The 17,721-nt window shown below is 38.8% G+C and overlaps 1 protein-coding gene across 2 annotated transcripts in view; it reads left to right on the plus strand.

Moving 5' to 3' along the window:
• Positions 1-898: 898 nt before the first annotated feature.
• WDR11 (WD repeat domain 11) overlaps positions 899-17,721 on the plus strand; it is a 68,586-nt gene continuing 51,763 nt past the window's right edge. For both annotated transcript variants that reach the window (XR_009252693.1, XM_058697957.1), the window contains exons 1-9: positions 899-1,054; positions 1,886-1,997; positions 7,260-7,413; positions 8,350-8,523; positions 10,553-10,739; positions 13,629-13,794; positions 14,215-14,329; positions 15,372-15,567; positions 15,864-15,967. Coding sequence is in view for 1 of the 2 variants with exons in the window: in XM_058697957.1 (XP_058553940.1) it covers positions 969-1,054; positions 1,886-1,997; positions 7,260-7,413; positions 8,350-8,523; positions 10,553-10,739; positions 13,629-13,794; positions 14,215-14,329; positions 15,372-15,567; positions 15,864-15,967 (1,294 nt within the window). In the remaining variant the exon portion in view is untranslated. The remainder of the gene's footprint in view (positions 1,055-1,885; positions 1,998-7,259; positions 7,414-8,349; positions 8,524-10,552; positions 10,740-13,628; positions 13,795-14,214; positions 14,330-15,371; positions 15,568-15,863; positions 15,968-17,721) is intronic.

A 17,721-nucleotide genomic window follows, 5' to 3' on the forward strand; every position in this document is an offset into this window, starting at 1 on the left:
GTGTCTCCCTCTCTCTCTGCGCCTCCCCCGTTCATGCTCTGTCTCTCTCTGTCCCGAAAAAATAAATTAAAAACGTTTAAAAAAAAAAAAAATAAAGGAGAGCCGCAGAGGAAAAACTGCACTATGAAAGCCACCCCAACAAGCCCGCAAATTGACAGGTGGCCTCAGGGGTAATGTATTGTTTCAAATATTTTCAAGACCAGACACGCAGTATTCTCCATATTTAGAAATTGTGTATATCAGAGCCATTCATCTCATCCATTCTTTTTTTATTTTTATTAAAAAAAAATTTTTTTAACGTTTATTCATTTTTGAGAGACAGAGAGAGACAGAGCATGACTAGGGAAGGGGCAGAGAGAGAAGGAGACACAGAAAATCCGAAGCAGGCCCCAGGTTCTGAGCTGTCAACACAGAGCCCCACGCGAGGCTTGAACTCACAAACCGCGAGATCATGACCTGAGCCGATTGAGCCACCCAGGCGCCCCTCATCTCATCCATTGTATCCATTTTGTATTCCTATATCCCAGTCCTATTCCTATGTTTGTCCTATAAACTTCTTGAGAGCGGGGACGGTTTCTTCTTGGCTACACTGCAGATGCCTAGGACAGGGCTTGGCATTTGGTAGCTGTCCTAAATCAACAGATCAAAGTCAGAAAGGCTAAGTGGGGCTTTCAGCCCTTGATTTTCACGATTTCCAGCAGGGCACAGAGGCCAATGCTGCCCCCACGGCAAAGCAAACAGAAGTCATGGAAAGCAGCCCCGCCCCCACAGGGACAGGCAGCCCTGACCTGGGGGGCCGGACCCTGAAGGAGGCTGAACCGCGGAATCCAAGGTGGTGGGACCTTGCATCCGACAGAACCAAACGGCGGCGCTCAAGGAGCCACCCGGACTCTGCTTGGAACGGAAGCGCAGCGGCCGCCGCTTCCGGGTTGCCGGTGGGCGCCGAGGGCCGGGGTTTCGCCGAGGCGATGTTGCCCTTCACGGTGAACTTCAAGGTGTCTGCGCGCACCCTCACCGGGGCCCTCAATGCTCACAACAAGGCGGCGGTGGACTGGTGAGGGCGCCGCGCTCCGAGGCGGCCGGGCTCGGCCAGGAGTGTGTAGGGGAAGGGGAAAGAACGAGAGATTTCACCCCCCTGGTTAATTTGGCCTCGCCAAGCCGGGGGGGCTGCCTTCACGCTAGAGACTTTCTTTTCATGCTGGGTTTTTGTTGTTCCTATAAAAGGAGTAAATGCCCCACGGGCGAACCCTCCCTGTGCAAACAGAGTTGCCCCGTTTCTCCCAAATTCTTGCTTTTTGCTCTTTCGCCCCGCACCTTCGCCCCCATCCCCTTCTCGTTTCTTTCCCTCGCCGCCGACCTCCAGCTGGTCTCCCTCCGCCATCAATTCCCCTGCCCACTTTCTCTTCACCAATTTGTGTCTTCCTTTTGTGTCTTATATCTGTTTCTTACCTGTAGCTATTCAACAGCTTTGCCAGACGAGGCGCCTGTTTCCTTACCTGTCATCTCACCTTTACCTTTCCTCTGTAAACCAGCACCGCAACTCCGACCGTGAACCCTGAGGCATAAAGCAAAATTCTGTACGGCACGTTAGCCAGAGGACTGAAACCTGTCTGTCCAGTGTTGCCTTATACATGCTTACGGCTGTATACGCATGTCTCTTAGAAACTTTTTTTTTATCCAAGTGCAAAACAAATGTCAACATTTTCAAGTTAGCTAGACGTTTTATTTAAATGAGATAAGGTAAAATACTGACCTTTATGCTTAAATAATAATTTTGTTAATGGTAGTATATATTAGATTTGCGATTTATTTTAGCATGTCTCTTGGCAAGAGAGAACTTAAGTCTTTGTTTTGTACTTAAGTTTTCATGTCACTGTTTTGTTAGGGGCTGGCAAGGTTTAATTGCTTATGGATGTCACTCGCTTGTAGTAGTGATCGATTCCAATACTGCTCAAACTCTTCAAGTTTTAGAAAAACATAAAGCTGATGTGGTCAAGGTAAGTCAAATTCCACTTTCACCCTATAACGTATTGTCTATTCAGAAGTTTTAAATATCACTAGATTCTCATCAAGTCATATATAAATGTTGTATGTGTAACAGTATAAATGTTGAATAGCTTTTAAATATGATAATTTATCGGGGTATAAATGGCAATCCTAGATGAGCTTTTAGATACTAGCTCTTAGGTGATTTTGAAGCTAATAGTCAACACCAATTCTACCATTCACCAGAATACTTAGTATATGCCAAGATTTGAGCACTTAGCATATGCTAAGCATTTACAGATGAAAGCCCTCAAGCAATTCATTGTCTAATGAGGAACAATGAAAACACAAATACAGTTTGATAAGTGAACTCTGTGGAAAGACAAAGGAGCTACCTCTCACCTAGTTTTGGGATCTGGGGAGAGTCACAAGTCTTTCCAGTTTAGGGACTGGTCAGCCGTCATTAGCAAGTGAGGAATTGGGGAAGAGGCACCCCAGGAAAAAGGAAGGATAGGCACAAAGGTAAGTAGGTGTGTAAAGATGGCTGAAAGTGGGGATACGCTTAAAGGGGTGATCGAAGAGGAGGCAGCCAGAGAAATTCATCCGTCCCGCAAGTGTTTCAAGGTTCTCACGGAATTAGGATTTTTAAGTAGGCAGTTGATAAGGTCCTATTGGCATCTTGGGAAAACTTACTCTGGCAGCAGTGCAGGATTTCTTGGAGAAAAGGCAAGATGGGGCAGGGAGATCGTTTAGGAGAGTTTTGCCCTAATTTTAGCAGGAAATTCGAAGGGCCTAAGATTAAGCCAAGGCATGAAGGAGTCCTATTCAGGAGCTGCTTAAGAAGTAAACTTGATAGGGGTGCCTGGGTGGCTCAGTCGGTTTAAGAGTCTGACTCTTGATTTCAGCTCAGGTTATGATCTCAGGGTCGTGGGATTGAGCCCCGCATGGGACTCTACGTGAACGTGGAGCCTGCTTGGGATTTTCTTTCTCAAAAAAAAAAAAAAACAACAAAAAACTTGATAGCCTTTATAGTAGTCAGTTTAAGGAGAGTCGAAGCTATAGAATGATTCCAAGTTCTCTCTGAATAAGTGAATGATGTTGCTATGACCAGGTGAGTAGGTATGAAATCAGTGAGTTAAATTTTCAGCATGCAAAGTCTCAGATGCCTGGTGCACTTGACTTTTGAATTCTAGTGACCTGAAATTTTGAGGGAGAGGATTAGAGCTAGAGGTTTGGGGGTTTGGGTTTGTTTGGTAATAGCTTTATTGAGATACTCCTACCATAAAATTCACCCATTTATGGTGTACAATATCCACGGTCTTTAATATGTTCATAGAATTGTGTAGCCATCGCTGCAGTTTCATCACTGAATAGAAACCCAGTACCTGTTAGTGGCTGCCTCTGATCTTTCGTTTCCTCATCCCTAGGCATCCAGTAAAATAGTTTCTGTAGATTTGCCTACTCTAGACATTTCATATAAATGAAGGAATAACAATATGTGGACTTTTGTGCCTAGCTTCTTTCACCTCTCACTCAAGGTTCATCCATGTTTTAGCACGTTTCAGTGCTCTGTTCCTTTTTATTGCTGAAGAATATTCCACTCTGAGTATACCACATGTATTGATGGACATATGGGTATTTCCCACTTTTTAGGTATTAGGAATAATGCTGCTATGAACCTGTATGTACAAGTTTTCATGCAAACATGTGTTTTCATTTCTCTTGGGTGCATACTGGGGAGTGGAATTGCTGACTCATATGGTAGCTCTGTGTTTAACTTGTTTAGGAACTTCCAGACTATTTCTAAAGAGGCTGCACCATTTTACATTCCTATTAGCAGTATATGAGGATTCCAATTTCTCTACATCCTCAGCGATGTTGGTTTTTCTCTGTCCTTTTGATTGTAGCCATCCTCCTGGGTATGAAGTGGTTCTCATTGTGGTTTTGGTGTGCATTTCCCTAGTGACTAATGATGTTGGACATCTTTTCATCTTTTCGTGTGTTAATTGGCCATTTGTATATCTTCTTTGAGAAGTGTCTATTTTAGTCCTTTGCCCATTTTAAAACTGTATTATCTTTTTATGGAGTTATTAGAATTCTTTATATATTCTACATAGAAGTCTCTTAGGAGACATATGGTTAGTAAATATTTTCTCTCGTTCTGTAAGTTGTCTTTCACTTTCTTGATAGTGTCCCATAAAACATGAAAGTTTTTTTATTATTATTATTTTTTTAACGTTTATTCATTTTTGAGAGACGGAGAATGAGCAGGGAAGGGGCAAAGAGAGGGAGACACAGAATCTGAAGCAGGCTCCAGGCTCTAAGCTGTCAGCACAGAGCCCAGTGCAGGGCTTGAACTCACGAACAAACTGGATCATGACCTGAACCGAAGTTGGACACTCAACCGATTGAGCCACCCAGGCGCCCCAAACATGAAAGTTTTTAATTTTGATGTCCAATATGTCCATTTTTTCTTGTTTTTTCTGTTGTTAAAATTTACACCTTTGTTTTCCTCTAAGAAATTCTAAAGTTTTAGCTCTTAGATATAGATGCATAATCCATTTTGAATTAATTTTTATATATAATGTGAAGTAGGGAAAAATTCAGATGCCTTGTATCCTGCGATCTTGTTATTAAACTCATTAGACCTAGTAGCTCTGGGGACACTTTTTACATAGTCATGTTATCTGCAGATAACAGTTTAGTTTTTTCATTGATAATCTGTTATGTCTTCTATTTTTTTCTTATTGTATTCATATTGCATTGGCTAGGACCTCTACTATAATGAATAGGAATGGTGAGAAAATACTCTTGTTCCTGAGCCCAGGGGGAGAGCATTCAGTCTTTCACCGTTAAGTCTGAGGTTAGGTACAGGGTTTTATTTTGAGAAAAATAGGTTCTCTCTCTTACCTACTCCCCAATCTTTTTGGCATTTCTGGAGTTTTCACTTCTTTGTGTGGATCCATGTTTCAGTCTGGTATTATACTCCCTTTGCTTGAAGAAATTCCTTCAAGTTCTTGAGGTATATGTCTAATATAGGATGATTCTCTTGGCTTTTATTTGTCTATAAAGGTATTTCATCAGTTTTTTTGTCTTATGATGCTTTAAAGATATTCCACTGTATGTGCAAACTCAAACACACAGCATTGCATAACTTCTGAGAGAAACTCTTATCTTTATTTCTCTACATGCAATGTATGTTTTCTCATTTGGCTGCCTTCAAGATTTTCTCCTTATCCTTAGTTTTAGCAGTTAGATTAGGATATATCTAGGTGATTTTAAACACACACACACACACACACACACACACACACACACACACTGCTTGGCATTTACATAAATGGAATTCAAACACTTAAATACATGCATACGGTCAATTCTTATCTATGATAGTTTTATTCTGTAAAGTCGATGCAAACGCTGACATTGGTGAATACTGAAATGTTGATTACTTGTAGAGGAAATACAGGTTAGGTTCCTGTGAGCCTCCTGTCATAACATTTTCATCAACTGATCAGTATATAACCTTGTTTCATATGTGTTTTTGTTGATTCATTAACATTGAGCACACAGCCAGCAGCACTAAAGCTCATGCCTGAACAGAGCTTATCTCGTGTTTTTTCCAGAAGGCACATCACAGCTTCTTGGGCTTAGGACCACTAGATAGCACTTGGGCACTGTGCTTGGGGACCATTTTGAATTTGAACAGCGAAATCCTCAAGAAAAAGCACAAAACGTAAAAGACTCTTAACTATAGAGAACAAACAGAGGGTTGAAGGAGGGGTGGTGGGAGGGGGGATGGGCTAAATGGGTAAGGGGCATTAGGGAAGACACTTGTTGGGATGAGCACTGGGTGTTATACAGAGGGGATGAATCCCTGGAATCTACTCCTGAAATCATTATATCACATATGCTAACTAACTTGGATGTAAATTAAAAAGTAAATAAGTTTAAAAAAAAAAAAACCGCTTGTTTGCGTTATGAGAGCTGAAACAAGCACATTTTGTTTTATGTGGGAATTTTCACCCCTGTGCATGTGTCTGTGAATGACAGTGAAAGCCCTGCAAATACTGATTTTTTTAAATAAAAGCGTCAATTTCAGTGAGGAGGCAAACTCACACAGCATCTGCAAATAATGAGTCCTGACTGTATACACACAAAAATATACACATAAATGCACATTCAAACATGTATGCTTTTACACATTTATACACATACGTTTTATTAAAAAAAATTCTGGTCTTAGGAAAAGATGTATTACAATAGAATTTTAAGCCTTCTCAACACTAAAGTTCAGGAAATGTTTTGTTGCCATCTTTTTCATGAATGCTGTAGGAATTGGTTTCATACTTCCCTGCCTTAGCATTAGGCATAAACGTGTGTTGACGTATATATACACACAAGTATCTATATGCATATGTTTATGTATGTATATATTGGAAGATTCTGTGGCATTTGGGTTCATTTATTAAACACATAACTTGCTGAGCACTAACTTTGGCCCTGTGTTAAGGTCTGGGGATAGCAATATGACTGAGCCCTGTGTGATCCTGCCCAGTGGAGCTTACAATTCATGGGTTGGTGATATAGGTCAGAACAGGGTAAATAAAGCAATTACCAATTGTTGTTTGGAAAATCCTTTGAAGAAAACAAGCTGGATGCTGAGCTAGGACAGTGGAGAGATTGTGGCCTTGGAAGGCCATGGCTTCGGGCAAAATGAAGACCATATGTTTTATTCCTGTCTCTAACCATCGGTATTTAATGCTCAGGATTAACCTGATTTGTGCCAGAATTCTTGTGGTTTTTATTTTAAAAATTCTTCTCTTACGATGTTGCTTGAGGTATGAAGCATTCCTTTTTTTTTTTTTTTCAAAGAGGAAAAATTAACATTTTTTCCCCAATTTTAGGAAAAAGACAGAGGTTTTTTGCTTGCTTTTATTTTTTCCTATTTTTTCCTCTGCAAGGCTTTGGTCTTTCTAAGTTGTCTCCTTTTAATTAGGAGAGGAGAATATGGAAAACCATTCTACTTAGCAGTTTAGGATTTCAGATGTCTTGTCATGATTAGATCTTATGATTGTAATGCAACTTAAAAAGCATCACAAATAATAAGTCTGATTTTTGAGACAGAAACCAGTTTCCTGTTTATTCTTTCTAAATATTTTTGTAACATAAGTGCAGACTGTAGTTGGGGTTCTGGTTGATGTTCTATGAAAATTGTGTTTAGTTTCATCCAGTACAAGTATTTACTTGATTTGATTTCTTCTTGATACTAGGTTAAATGGGCCAGGGAAAATTATCACCATAACATTGGCTCACCATATTCCTTGCGCTTAGCTTCTGCTGATGTCAATGGAAAGATCATCGTTTGGGATGTAGCAGCGGGAGTAGCTCAGTGTGAGATCCAAGAGCATGCCAAACCTATTCAGGGTGAGGAAAGTCTGTGCTCCGCTAAGTGTTTGTGTTAATACACTTACTCTTAGAATGGTTTTTCCCCCTTTAATTTCATCACTTCCCAGTTAACGCTTGATTGTGTTTAGCCTGTTCTATTGACCTGAATCTAGCTTTCTTTTCCTTATCAGTGTATTTCTGTACGTTTCCTCAAATCTCAGCTGATCTGTGCTTCTGTAAATTGTGCTGGTTTTAACATTGACTTCAGTCAAGCATGATGAGAAAAATGAAGCTGCTATAAACAATATTATAATCTAAGCTATAACAGACGTAAACTTGGCTGAACTGCTGTTTTGAATTAGCCCTCAGTGCTTGCTTTCTATTAATAGAGATGATCCACATTTTATTTTCATTTGCCTATAGATCATTTGTTTGTTTATGTTACTGACTTAAAACCAATATGGTATTCTTTAGATTCCAGGCTTTGACTGAGTGGCTTTCCTGACTGAATGAATTTTTTAAAAATTCATTTAAAAATGTTTTGTCGAGTGTTTTGTACTAGGTGCTGAACTAGATGTTTATTGTTTATTATTGTGAGAATAAACCTGAAACTCTGCAAAGTTCTGTTAAGTAATTCCACAAAAATGTTAGGAGAATATGACCTTGATCATGGCCAGCACAGTCTAAGACACAAAGTTTTAAGTAATGACTAGTGAAAACTGTCTTGTATTTTCTTTGAAGTAATTTGAAAATGTTGACCTTGAGGTTCTACTGTCCAGACAGCTCATTTTTATATAAAATTGCACTTTTTCTGTTCATTCTTCGCATAAATACCCATATATGCAACATAGGGAGAAGGGAAGTTGGGATTTTAAGGATTATGAAAAACAAAACAAAACAAAGTAAATGTCAAGAATACATTAGCCAAGAGTTCTGAAGTGATTTCTGAATTTTGCCTTTATCCGGTCTTTACAGATGTTCAGTGGTTGTGGAATCAAGATGCTTCCCGAGACTTACTACTGGCTATCCATCCACCAAATTATATTGTGCTTTGGAACGCAGATACCGGCACCAAACTGTGGAAGAAGAGCTATGCAGATAACATTCTTTCTTTTTCTTTTGACCCTTTTGATCCCTCACATTTAACTTGTGAGTAATAGTCTCTGGTGGAAAATGAGTTCTTCATAATATAGTTAATACTATATACATAAAATATGCACGACCCGCATCCTACATCTATAAAGTGAAAACAACTGAGCCAAGCGGAGAAGTCCATATATCTGCAGCTCCTAATACAGACACTAAATCATAATCCTGTATCATTTGCAAGTATTTTGATGGTTAGAAATTTAAATCAGCAAGCTGTATCTTCACTGTGTTGAATTCGTAAATAGAATTAGATTAGCCAGGGAGAGGGAGTTGCTGGGCTATGCTAATTCAGGCTTAATTAAATTTGTTTTTCTAGGAACATTTAAAGAACCTGAGTCAAGAGTTTCATTTAGTATGTGGCCAAATTCAGTTCCTCTTTTAAAAAAACCGTTTAAATTCATGCCGTGTGTCTTGAGTGCCATAAACAGACGCGTGTGAGGAACAGAATAAGCCCAAGGGGATTTTTTCTTGCAGAGGTTGTTTTTGCCAGTGTGCTTTTGATAATGCCCTGAGCTGCTGATCTAAAAACTAGAGTTGTTGTCAGACATGTATTTTTGTAACTAAATGATTTAGGAGAGTTTCCTTATTCAGTATCTGACAGGTATTTCTTGAGCTATCACTACATGCCAGGCGTAAAGGAAATGAAGGGGAAGGGGGGGTGGGATGGGCAGGTTGTCCGATTAGACAAAGTGGTCAGAATAGACTTCATTTTGATATTTGATCAAAAACTGGAGAGGTAAGGGAATTAGCTGCGGTAAAGAATGTTTTCCCTGAATTTGAATGACTCGGAGTTGTGACTTTTATCTACCGGCGTGTGTTCTTACTGAGTGTATATTTGTGTGTTGGAGAAGGAAGAGAAGGGTGTACAAACAGAAACCAAAATGGGCAGTGTGGCCGTGGAGCTCCAGTAGTGTGTGGTTAGGCTTTGCGTGTTTCTATCTGTGTATACGATCTTGTGCCTACACGAACTCTCTGCCTGGTTTGTGTGGTGCCGTGGGGACGCAGGGGTGGGCTGCGTTAGCTGGTCGACTCCGGGAGGGAGGGCATCATAAAAATGGGGAATGAATGAGACCTTGGAAAGTGAGTTCTGTCATCTGAAAAGGAGATAAGGCCTCAGGCTAACTTACTGCATCTCTGTAATTTGGTTGATAAAAGCACTGTATATTTCAAAGCTTCAGTTCACCCAACATCTTTGATTTACTCCTATTGAATATGCTAAGGCTGTCATAACTCTTGAATACTTCTTTGCTCTTTGTGCTTAAGGCAGCCTCACTGTCTGCAGGAAGCCAGGTTAGACAACATTTCTCTGTTCAGATATCCTTGTAACGGCCCCAGTTTTGGAGGGAGATTATTTTTCAGTCATAAAAAGGCATAATTTGTGTTGGTAAATGTGGTGCTGCCTTCTTGAATACTTCTGTTTCCTGTACATTCATTTAGTAAGCCATTGTTGGCACTCTATTTTTACTCTAGACATAAAGAGAAAAAGAATACTCTTTCATATTTCCTGAGGTTCAGTCCGATGCTCCAGAAGAAAAAGGAAATATATTTAGATTGAGTAGCTCATGATAATCATAAAAAATTAATAACACATCAAATATTTGAACTTAGCTACGTGTGATATGTAGTCTCTTATATATGGGATTTTTTTTTCGTCTGTGAATTTTATATTCTGAAAAGTCTTTGGATTTTGAAGTTAACGGATATAATGAAGAAAGGTTTTCAATGAAAGTCCGTGCACTGAATTTATTTGGAAGAACAAACATTTGTTCTTTCTGCCGGCAACCGTCTGGTATCGTTTTAATATAAAACATTAATTTAAAACACTGAGCTTGGAGGCCTCCGATGAATTGTAATGGACCACCTGTTCGACTTCAACTTGGAGAACATTCCAGTTATGTTATGACTACATTACACTGCCAGTTCTATATTACTAAAATTACCATTACCTTGCTTTCAGACTTGTATTGGAATAAAACTCTGCGCTAAACTTGATTAAACTTTAATCAGAGTTTTGCTTCTCTCAATATAGTACTCACCAGCGAGGGTATTGTATTCATCTCAGACTTCTCTCCAGCCAAGCCTCCCTCGGGCCCTGGGAAAAAAGTTTACATATCCAGCCCACACTCCAGTCCAGCTCATAACAAGCTGGCTGCAGCCACAGGGGCCAAGAAGGCTCTTAATAAAGTAAAAATCTTAATTACTCAAGAGAAACCTAGGTAAGTTACAAGTGTAAAACTAATAACCTTCATCTATTCACCGTTTATCTGCCATCCATTCATGCAGCATCATTTTTGAAGATGTACTTATACTGGTTTTCTCCTTTACCTCCCCCTTTCTTATTTCTGGTTTTGAATTTACAGGAGGAGAATGTTCTGTCTCTTCCCCAAAGAGGAGATTCTGCATTAAACACGGTTCCTTCACTTCTATTCATTGTGCTAACCTCTCCCCCGCTAATTTTTACAGATCACAGTTTTGACTTCAGTTTTTTTTTATCTCTGAAAGTAGAAGATGAAGATTTTAAAGTTAGCTGTTGAGTACATTAAAAATTTGGGGGAAAAAGCTGGATTTTCATTTTAAATATATTTTCCTGACTTAAATGCCGTGCAGTCTCATTAGCTGCTAAAATACGTGTGTTTCTCTTACACGTGTGAAGATGTTTCCTATACTGGTAAAGGGCCAGGATTCTAGGGAACAGTATAGCTGTGTGACTCAGAAAATTCTTTAATGTTGCTCAGATTTCAGTCTCCCAATCTCTAAAACAGTGTTCTAAAGGATTTTAGATGGTCGTTGTAAGGATTAATAGATACAGTAACTTAAGTACTTAATGTAGTGGCTGATACTTAGCAAGCATTTATTTGGTAAATGCTACCTGTTGTTTATCTCAGAAATTGGAACGGAATAAAATTTTATTTTAAGTAGCTAATTTTATGCATTAGAAATAGATTTTAGTCCTTTTTTTCCCTAGAGAGCTATGATTGTTCTTATATTTTTATTGCTTTGGCAGTTTTTTGGCGTTCATTTTAAAAAGGCTCTTATACGGAGCCTGGAGCCTGTTTCCGATTCTGTGTCTCCCTCTCTCTCTGCCCCTCCCCCGTTCATGCTCTGTCTCTCTCTGTCCCAAAAATAAATAAAAAACGTTGAAAAAAAAATTTAAAAAAAAAAAATAAATAAATAAAAAGGCTCTTATTTTTAATGTGCTAAAATTATTCTTTCTAGATTTTATGGTTAATTACCTGAAAAAATATGTGCTAAAATACAAATAGCTCTACAAATACATTCTGAATTTATATATAAGTATCATTTTTATGTATTCAGCCATAGGCTGATTACGTTCACTAATTTATCCCCCACCCTGTGCTGAAATAATTTAAGATTGTTCCTTAAATGCCTTAAGAGAATTTTCTTTTTTTTTTTTTTTTTTGATTCTGTGTTGTAAATACATCTTTTGAAGTCTGAATTGTTTTATGTTATGATTTGGGGAAATGAATTCCTAGTCCCTTCGAATAGAACCACTCCAGGTGCATTCACATCCATCATTACATATCCAACTACAGTTCTGGGCAGCATTACGGTGCCTATTTTATAAGTGAGGAAATTGAGTTCCACATTGTTTGAAATATGTTCCTCAAGCTTGCCCAACTAGGAAATGGCAGAGCCAGGATTTTAATGCAAGCTCTGTCCCTCTTCTAGTCCTCTAGTCTAACTTTATTTTAATTTGAAATATTTTAATCATTATAGAAAAGGAAAATAGCACATAATTTTTTTTTTTTTAATTTTTTTTTTCAGCGTTTTTTATTTATTTTTGGGACAGAGAGAGACAGAGCATGAACGGGGGAGGGGCAGAGAGAGAGGGAGACACAGAATCGGAAACAGGCTCCAGGCTCCGAGCCGTCAGCCCAGAGCCTGACGCGGGGCTCGAACTCACGGACCGGACCGCGAGATCGTGACCTGGCTGAAGTCGGACTCTTAACCGACTGCGCCACCCAGGCGCCCCGAAAATAGCACATAATTATACGTTTATTCCTATTTAAATATGTTTAATATGAAAAGTTGTGATTAAATATATGCAAATCACAAACGACTAAAATGATTCTTGAGTCTCTTGAACAGTCTTCTGCAATCGTTATATAGTTTTATTAATTTTATTTACACAGAAGAAAATGCTGTGATAAGTGAATATGATGCCCTACTTTGTTTCAAAACAGATTTAAGACCACTTAAAAGTGAATGAAGGCAGAGGGGAAGTGACTTGCCCAAGGCCGTACAGATAGTTCATTGACTTCTGATCCAGGGGCCCTAATTGGCCGAATTATTTTTGTTTTGATGCTGAGTCTTGATTTCAGCAGTCTGTCTGGTACCTTTTTTTTTTTTTTTTTTAAATATTTGAGAGAGAGCACGCGAGCTGGGGAGAGAGGAGAGAATCCCAAGCGGGCTTCACTCTCAGCGCGGGGCCCGACGTGGGGCCCTAGCCCACGGACCGTGAGATCATGATCTGAGCCAAAGTCAAGAGTCGGATGCTTAACTGACTGAGCCACCCAGGTGCCCTTGTTTGGTACTTCTAATTGCAAAATAAAAATAAAACTACTGGGGCGGCTGGGTGGCTTAGTCGGTTGAGCATCTGACTCAATTTCGGCTCAGGCTGTGATCCCAGAGTCGTGGGATCGAGCCCTGCGTTGTGCTCCACACTGAGCATGGAGGCTGCTTGGGATTCTCTTCCCCTTCTCTGCCCCTCTCCCCTCACTCATGCTCTCTTTCTCTGTAAAGTAAACAAAAATTAAAACTTTTAAATAAGTGAATAAAACTCTCTTATGAATGCCAGTACAGTTTTGTCACCTACCGTCTTACAGACTTCGTACTTTAAATTTCTCAGAAATTTAGAAATGTCTCTAATCTATGCAATATTGTTGTCATAAATTTGGATTTTGGCACATAGTAGAGGAATAATTTTAGATGCTAGTCCCTGTTGGTCATTTCAGGAAACAATTGTACATTCACATTGACAGTTCTGTGGAAAGGACAAAATTCAGTATTTTATTTGCTTTTTCTGATATGAATTAAGTCTTTGACTCATTTCTTGATGCCTAAAATACATTTACTTTTTTCAGTGCTGAATTTATAACTCTCAATGACTGCCTTCAGTTGGCATATCTGCCTTCCAAAAGAAATCACATGTTGTTACTCTATCCTCGAGAGATTTTAATCCTTGACCTTGAGGTGAATCAAACAGTGGGTGTGATTGCAATAGAACGAACGGGAGTTCCATTTCTGCAGGTATCTGTGATTTATAAATTACATCCCCAAAAGTTGATTATGAATGTTATAGAAAGAAAAAACATAATCGTAGAAATGTCCTTAGTTCCACCTTTTCTTTTCTGTTTATTTAGAAATTAACAGTGTTGTTGTATATTCCAATTTTTCTACACTTTCAATTGGTTTGATTTACCCTAGAAATTCTTCTGACTAGTCTGGAGCTAAGTATTGAACTATTTAAGTTACCTAGACGAAGACAAATTTTTTATGTATATAAGTGGAGTTTTTGAATGTTCATTTAGTTTAAGGCTTGGAGATTATGTGTGTATTTTTGTTTTCCTTTTATTTTTTTTTGCCCATATTCTCTAAATATGAGTTCTGAGCTTCCCAGTATATACTCTTTATTGTGTTTTTAAAAATGATTATATTATCTATTTAAAGGTAATACCCTGCTTTCAACGAGATGGTTTATTTTGCCTACATGAAAATGGTTGCATAACTTTACGTGTTCGAAGATCGTATAACAGCATTTTTACCACTTCAAATGAGGAGCCAGGTGAGTTTATATCTCAGAATAATATTAATGTATTTTTCTTTAGAATTTCATAAACCTTCATGTGGCAGATACCAGCCAAGGCATAGAGTTAATGGTAATCCTGGCCTTGAGAAGTAGAATATGGTTGTGCCCTGGATCGGGCTCCACACTGACAACACAGAACCTGCTTGGGATTCTCGGTCTCTCTCTCTGTCTGTCTCTCTCTCTCTCTCTCTCTCTCTCTCTCTCTCTGTGCCCCTCTCCCATTCATGCTGTCTCTCTCTCTCTCGAAATAAATAAACTTAAACTTAAAAAAAAAATAGAATATGGTCATAATATGAGGCATAAAAAAGCACAAGCCCAAGATTCATCTTTTGGTGTTACAATAGTGTTCGTCCTACACAGCAAAGAAAGTAATGATTTGTAATTCCTTCTCAATTGTATCCATGAGCCAAGTAGGTATTATCTTTGTGAATTTTTCTTCAGCACAAGTAGACCCAGTAAAATACCTTTGTTATTACACTCCCTGACTTCACCTCTGCTTTAGGAATTTCCATTGTAAAATGACGTAAGTTAATAAGTCACCAGGGTACTCAGTTGTCATTTTCAGTCTTCTCCTGGAGAGTGAAAGCGGTGTTTTGTAAAGTGATGTACTACATAAAGGCAAAGGTGACTTTCACATCTTTTGTAGAGAGCCATTATTTTCAGGCTCATTATATAGACCACTGTAAATTATGATGCTCTATAGTGTACTGTACGTTACTTAATCATATCACTGTTGATCCTTTTTCAAAGTTATTTTCTTTTTTAAAAATATTAAAAAACAAGCCATACTGATTATAGTTTTTATTTTGGAAATTAACCTTGGCGTAGACCGTCATTAAATGAATTATGTTTGTATTCTGAAATTAATAGTAATTGTAAAGGGAGAAGGCATGTGTGACAGACTCTGCACTAGTGAAGGAATGATGTTTTTTTTAGTTGAGGTTTGATTTGAACTAAATAGTAGTGATACTGCTGCGGTTGTTTTCTGCCATTTAAAAGAAAACAATACTGTGTTAAGATCCAGATCCTGTCCAGGAACTTACCTATGATTTACGAAGCCAATGCGATGCCATCAGGGTGACAAAAACCGTGCGTCCCTTCAGTATGGTGTGTTGTCCTGTCAACGAGAATGCAGCTGCCCTCGTTGTGAGTGACGGCAGGGTCATGATATGGGAGCTGAAGTCTGCTGTTTGTAACCGAAGCTCACGGAACAGGTAAATGAATCAACGGGATCATTTTCTGGTTTGTTTCCTCTTTTTAAAAGATTACCAGAATCATATGAAAATAGCAGGGACCTTTTTTCCTACAGAAAATATTTTTAAAGTGAGAATTCAGACTTTAGATTATCAGGGAATTGTGTAAATCTGCCAGGGAAATTTGCCTATGGGTAAGATGAATAAGTACTGTAAAAGTGGGTAGAATGCCATGATCCGAAATTGGTAATTTGAGTTACTGAAATGTGACGTCGGTTTTAAATATGTGAAATCATGTAATTGTTATGTCTTTGCAGTAGTTCTGGTGTGTCACCTTTATATTCACCAGTGTCTTTCTGTGGAATTCCTGTAGGAGTGCTACAGAATAAACTCCCAGACCTCTCCTTAGACAACATGATTGGTAAGCTATTTTCTTTCCTCTAACGTTTAGGTTAGGTATTCTTCTTGAAGGGCAAAATTAATAGTCTCTGGTTTGCAATTATTATAAAGTCAAAGTTAATACTTGAGAAAACTAAAATGTGGAATCATTCTTCCCTCAATAAATCCGAGAGTATGAAATATTTAAGCATAAAAGCCTAGATGAGCATTACAGTTATTAGAATTAGAAAATGTTCATTCATGAGAGATTCTGATTTAAATGAAGGGGATGACATTAGGCCTCCGAATACCAGATGTAGTCTGTGCTGAGTCCTGCCCTACCTCCCCAGGGCCTTCATGCTGGCTGGTCCCTTCACTCTGAACACATACTTTCTTTCTCTCCCTTTCTGCTACTCCTGATGCAAGATTCAGCTCGAGTGTTGCTTTCTTTAGTCTCCCTAGCCTGACCTAAATGGTCTTCATTTGTGGTCCCTAAAAGTGGTCAGTTGATTGTAGTGATTTTGTTTCCTCCAGTAAATTATAAACTCTGTAAGTTTGGGTCAGTGTTTGATTCCACTTTGTATCCCAAGCACTCAGCAAAGAGCCTTGTACATTCAAGATGTGCAGTATACATTTGTTGAAGGAACAAAGTGAGCAGTTTTAGAAAAAGGTTATTTCAAACATTTAGATGTACATTTTAAAATTTTCATGTTGGGGATTCTTTCAACAAATATTTAATTACAGATAACATATTGTTTCAGAGTTATTTAAGTATTATAGGGTCAGTATATACTAAAGGCAGAATGAGGATTTGTGATTTCAAATATTGTACAACTAGAAATTGTAAATATGCCAAGGAGTTTTGATGTCTAATTCTTTGAAAATTGTGGCTCTGGCTCATAAAGGATTTTCTGTACCGTTATTCATAAGTTGATATTATTTAGTAGGTTTTTTTTTTAATGCTGATGATGATTATGCTAGAAAGAACATTACCATATAAATCTTAAAAAAAATTTTTTTTTTAACATTTATTTATTTTTGAGAGAGAGAGAGAGGGACAGAGCACGAGCAGCGGAACCCACGGACCATCAGATCATGACCTGAGCTGGGTGTCAGATGCTTAACCAACTGAGCTACCCAGGCTCTCCTCCTTTATTAATCTTTTTAATCAGAGATGACATTTGGGGCACCTGAGTGGCTCAGTTGGTTAAGCATCTGACACCCAGCTCAGGTCATGATCTCATGGTCTGTGGGTTCGAGCCCCACGTTGGGCTCTGTGCTGACAGCTGGGAGCCTGGAGCCTGCTTCGGATTTTGTGTCTCTCTCTCTGCCCCTCCCCCACTTGTGCTCTGTCTCTCAAAAATGAATAAAAGTAAAATTTTTCTTTTTAAATCAGAGATGACATTTATTGGTGCTGTGCTAAATGCCCTGCATGTTACCTTAGTAACCCTGCAAGGTGGGTAATACTATTATTATTTCTATTTTATGTAAGTGGGAACTGAGACCCAGAGAGATTTAAAAAACTTGTCCCAAACCACACAGCCAGTAAGTGGAAGAGCCCCCATGTGAGCCCAGTCACCCAGTCTGGAATCTGCTCCTTGGCCGTGACCTCCAGTCCTGGCTGCTCTACTGTGATCTTAGGCAAGACCTGACTTCTCCAGGCCTTGCTTTTCTCACGATTCTTCCCACTTGCAAAATCCTTTTGCTCAATGGCACTAACGTGTATATTTAAAATTCTTTCTCCTCATCTTCCAAACATAATCCATATGAGGAAGTTTAGACACATACTTGTTTTGC

This window comes from Neofelis nebulosa, chromosome 13 (genome assembly GCF_028018385.1).
Source record: "Neofelis nebulosa isolate mNeoNeb1 chromosome 13, mNeoNeb1.pri, whole genome shotgun sequence".
Classification (NCBI taxonomy): domain Eukaryota; kingdom Metazoa; phylum Chordata; class Mammalia; order Carnivora; family Felidae; genus Neofelis; species Neofelis nebulosa.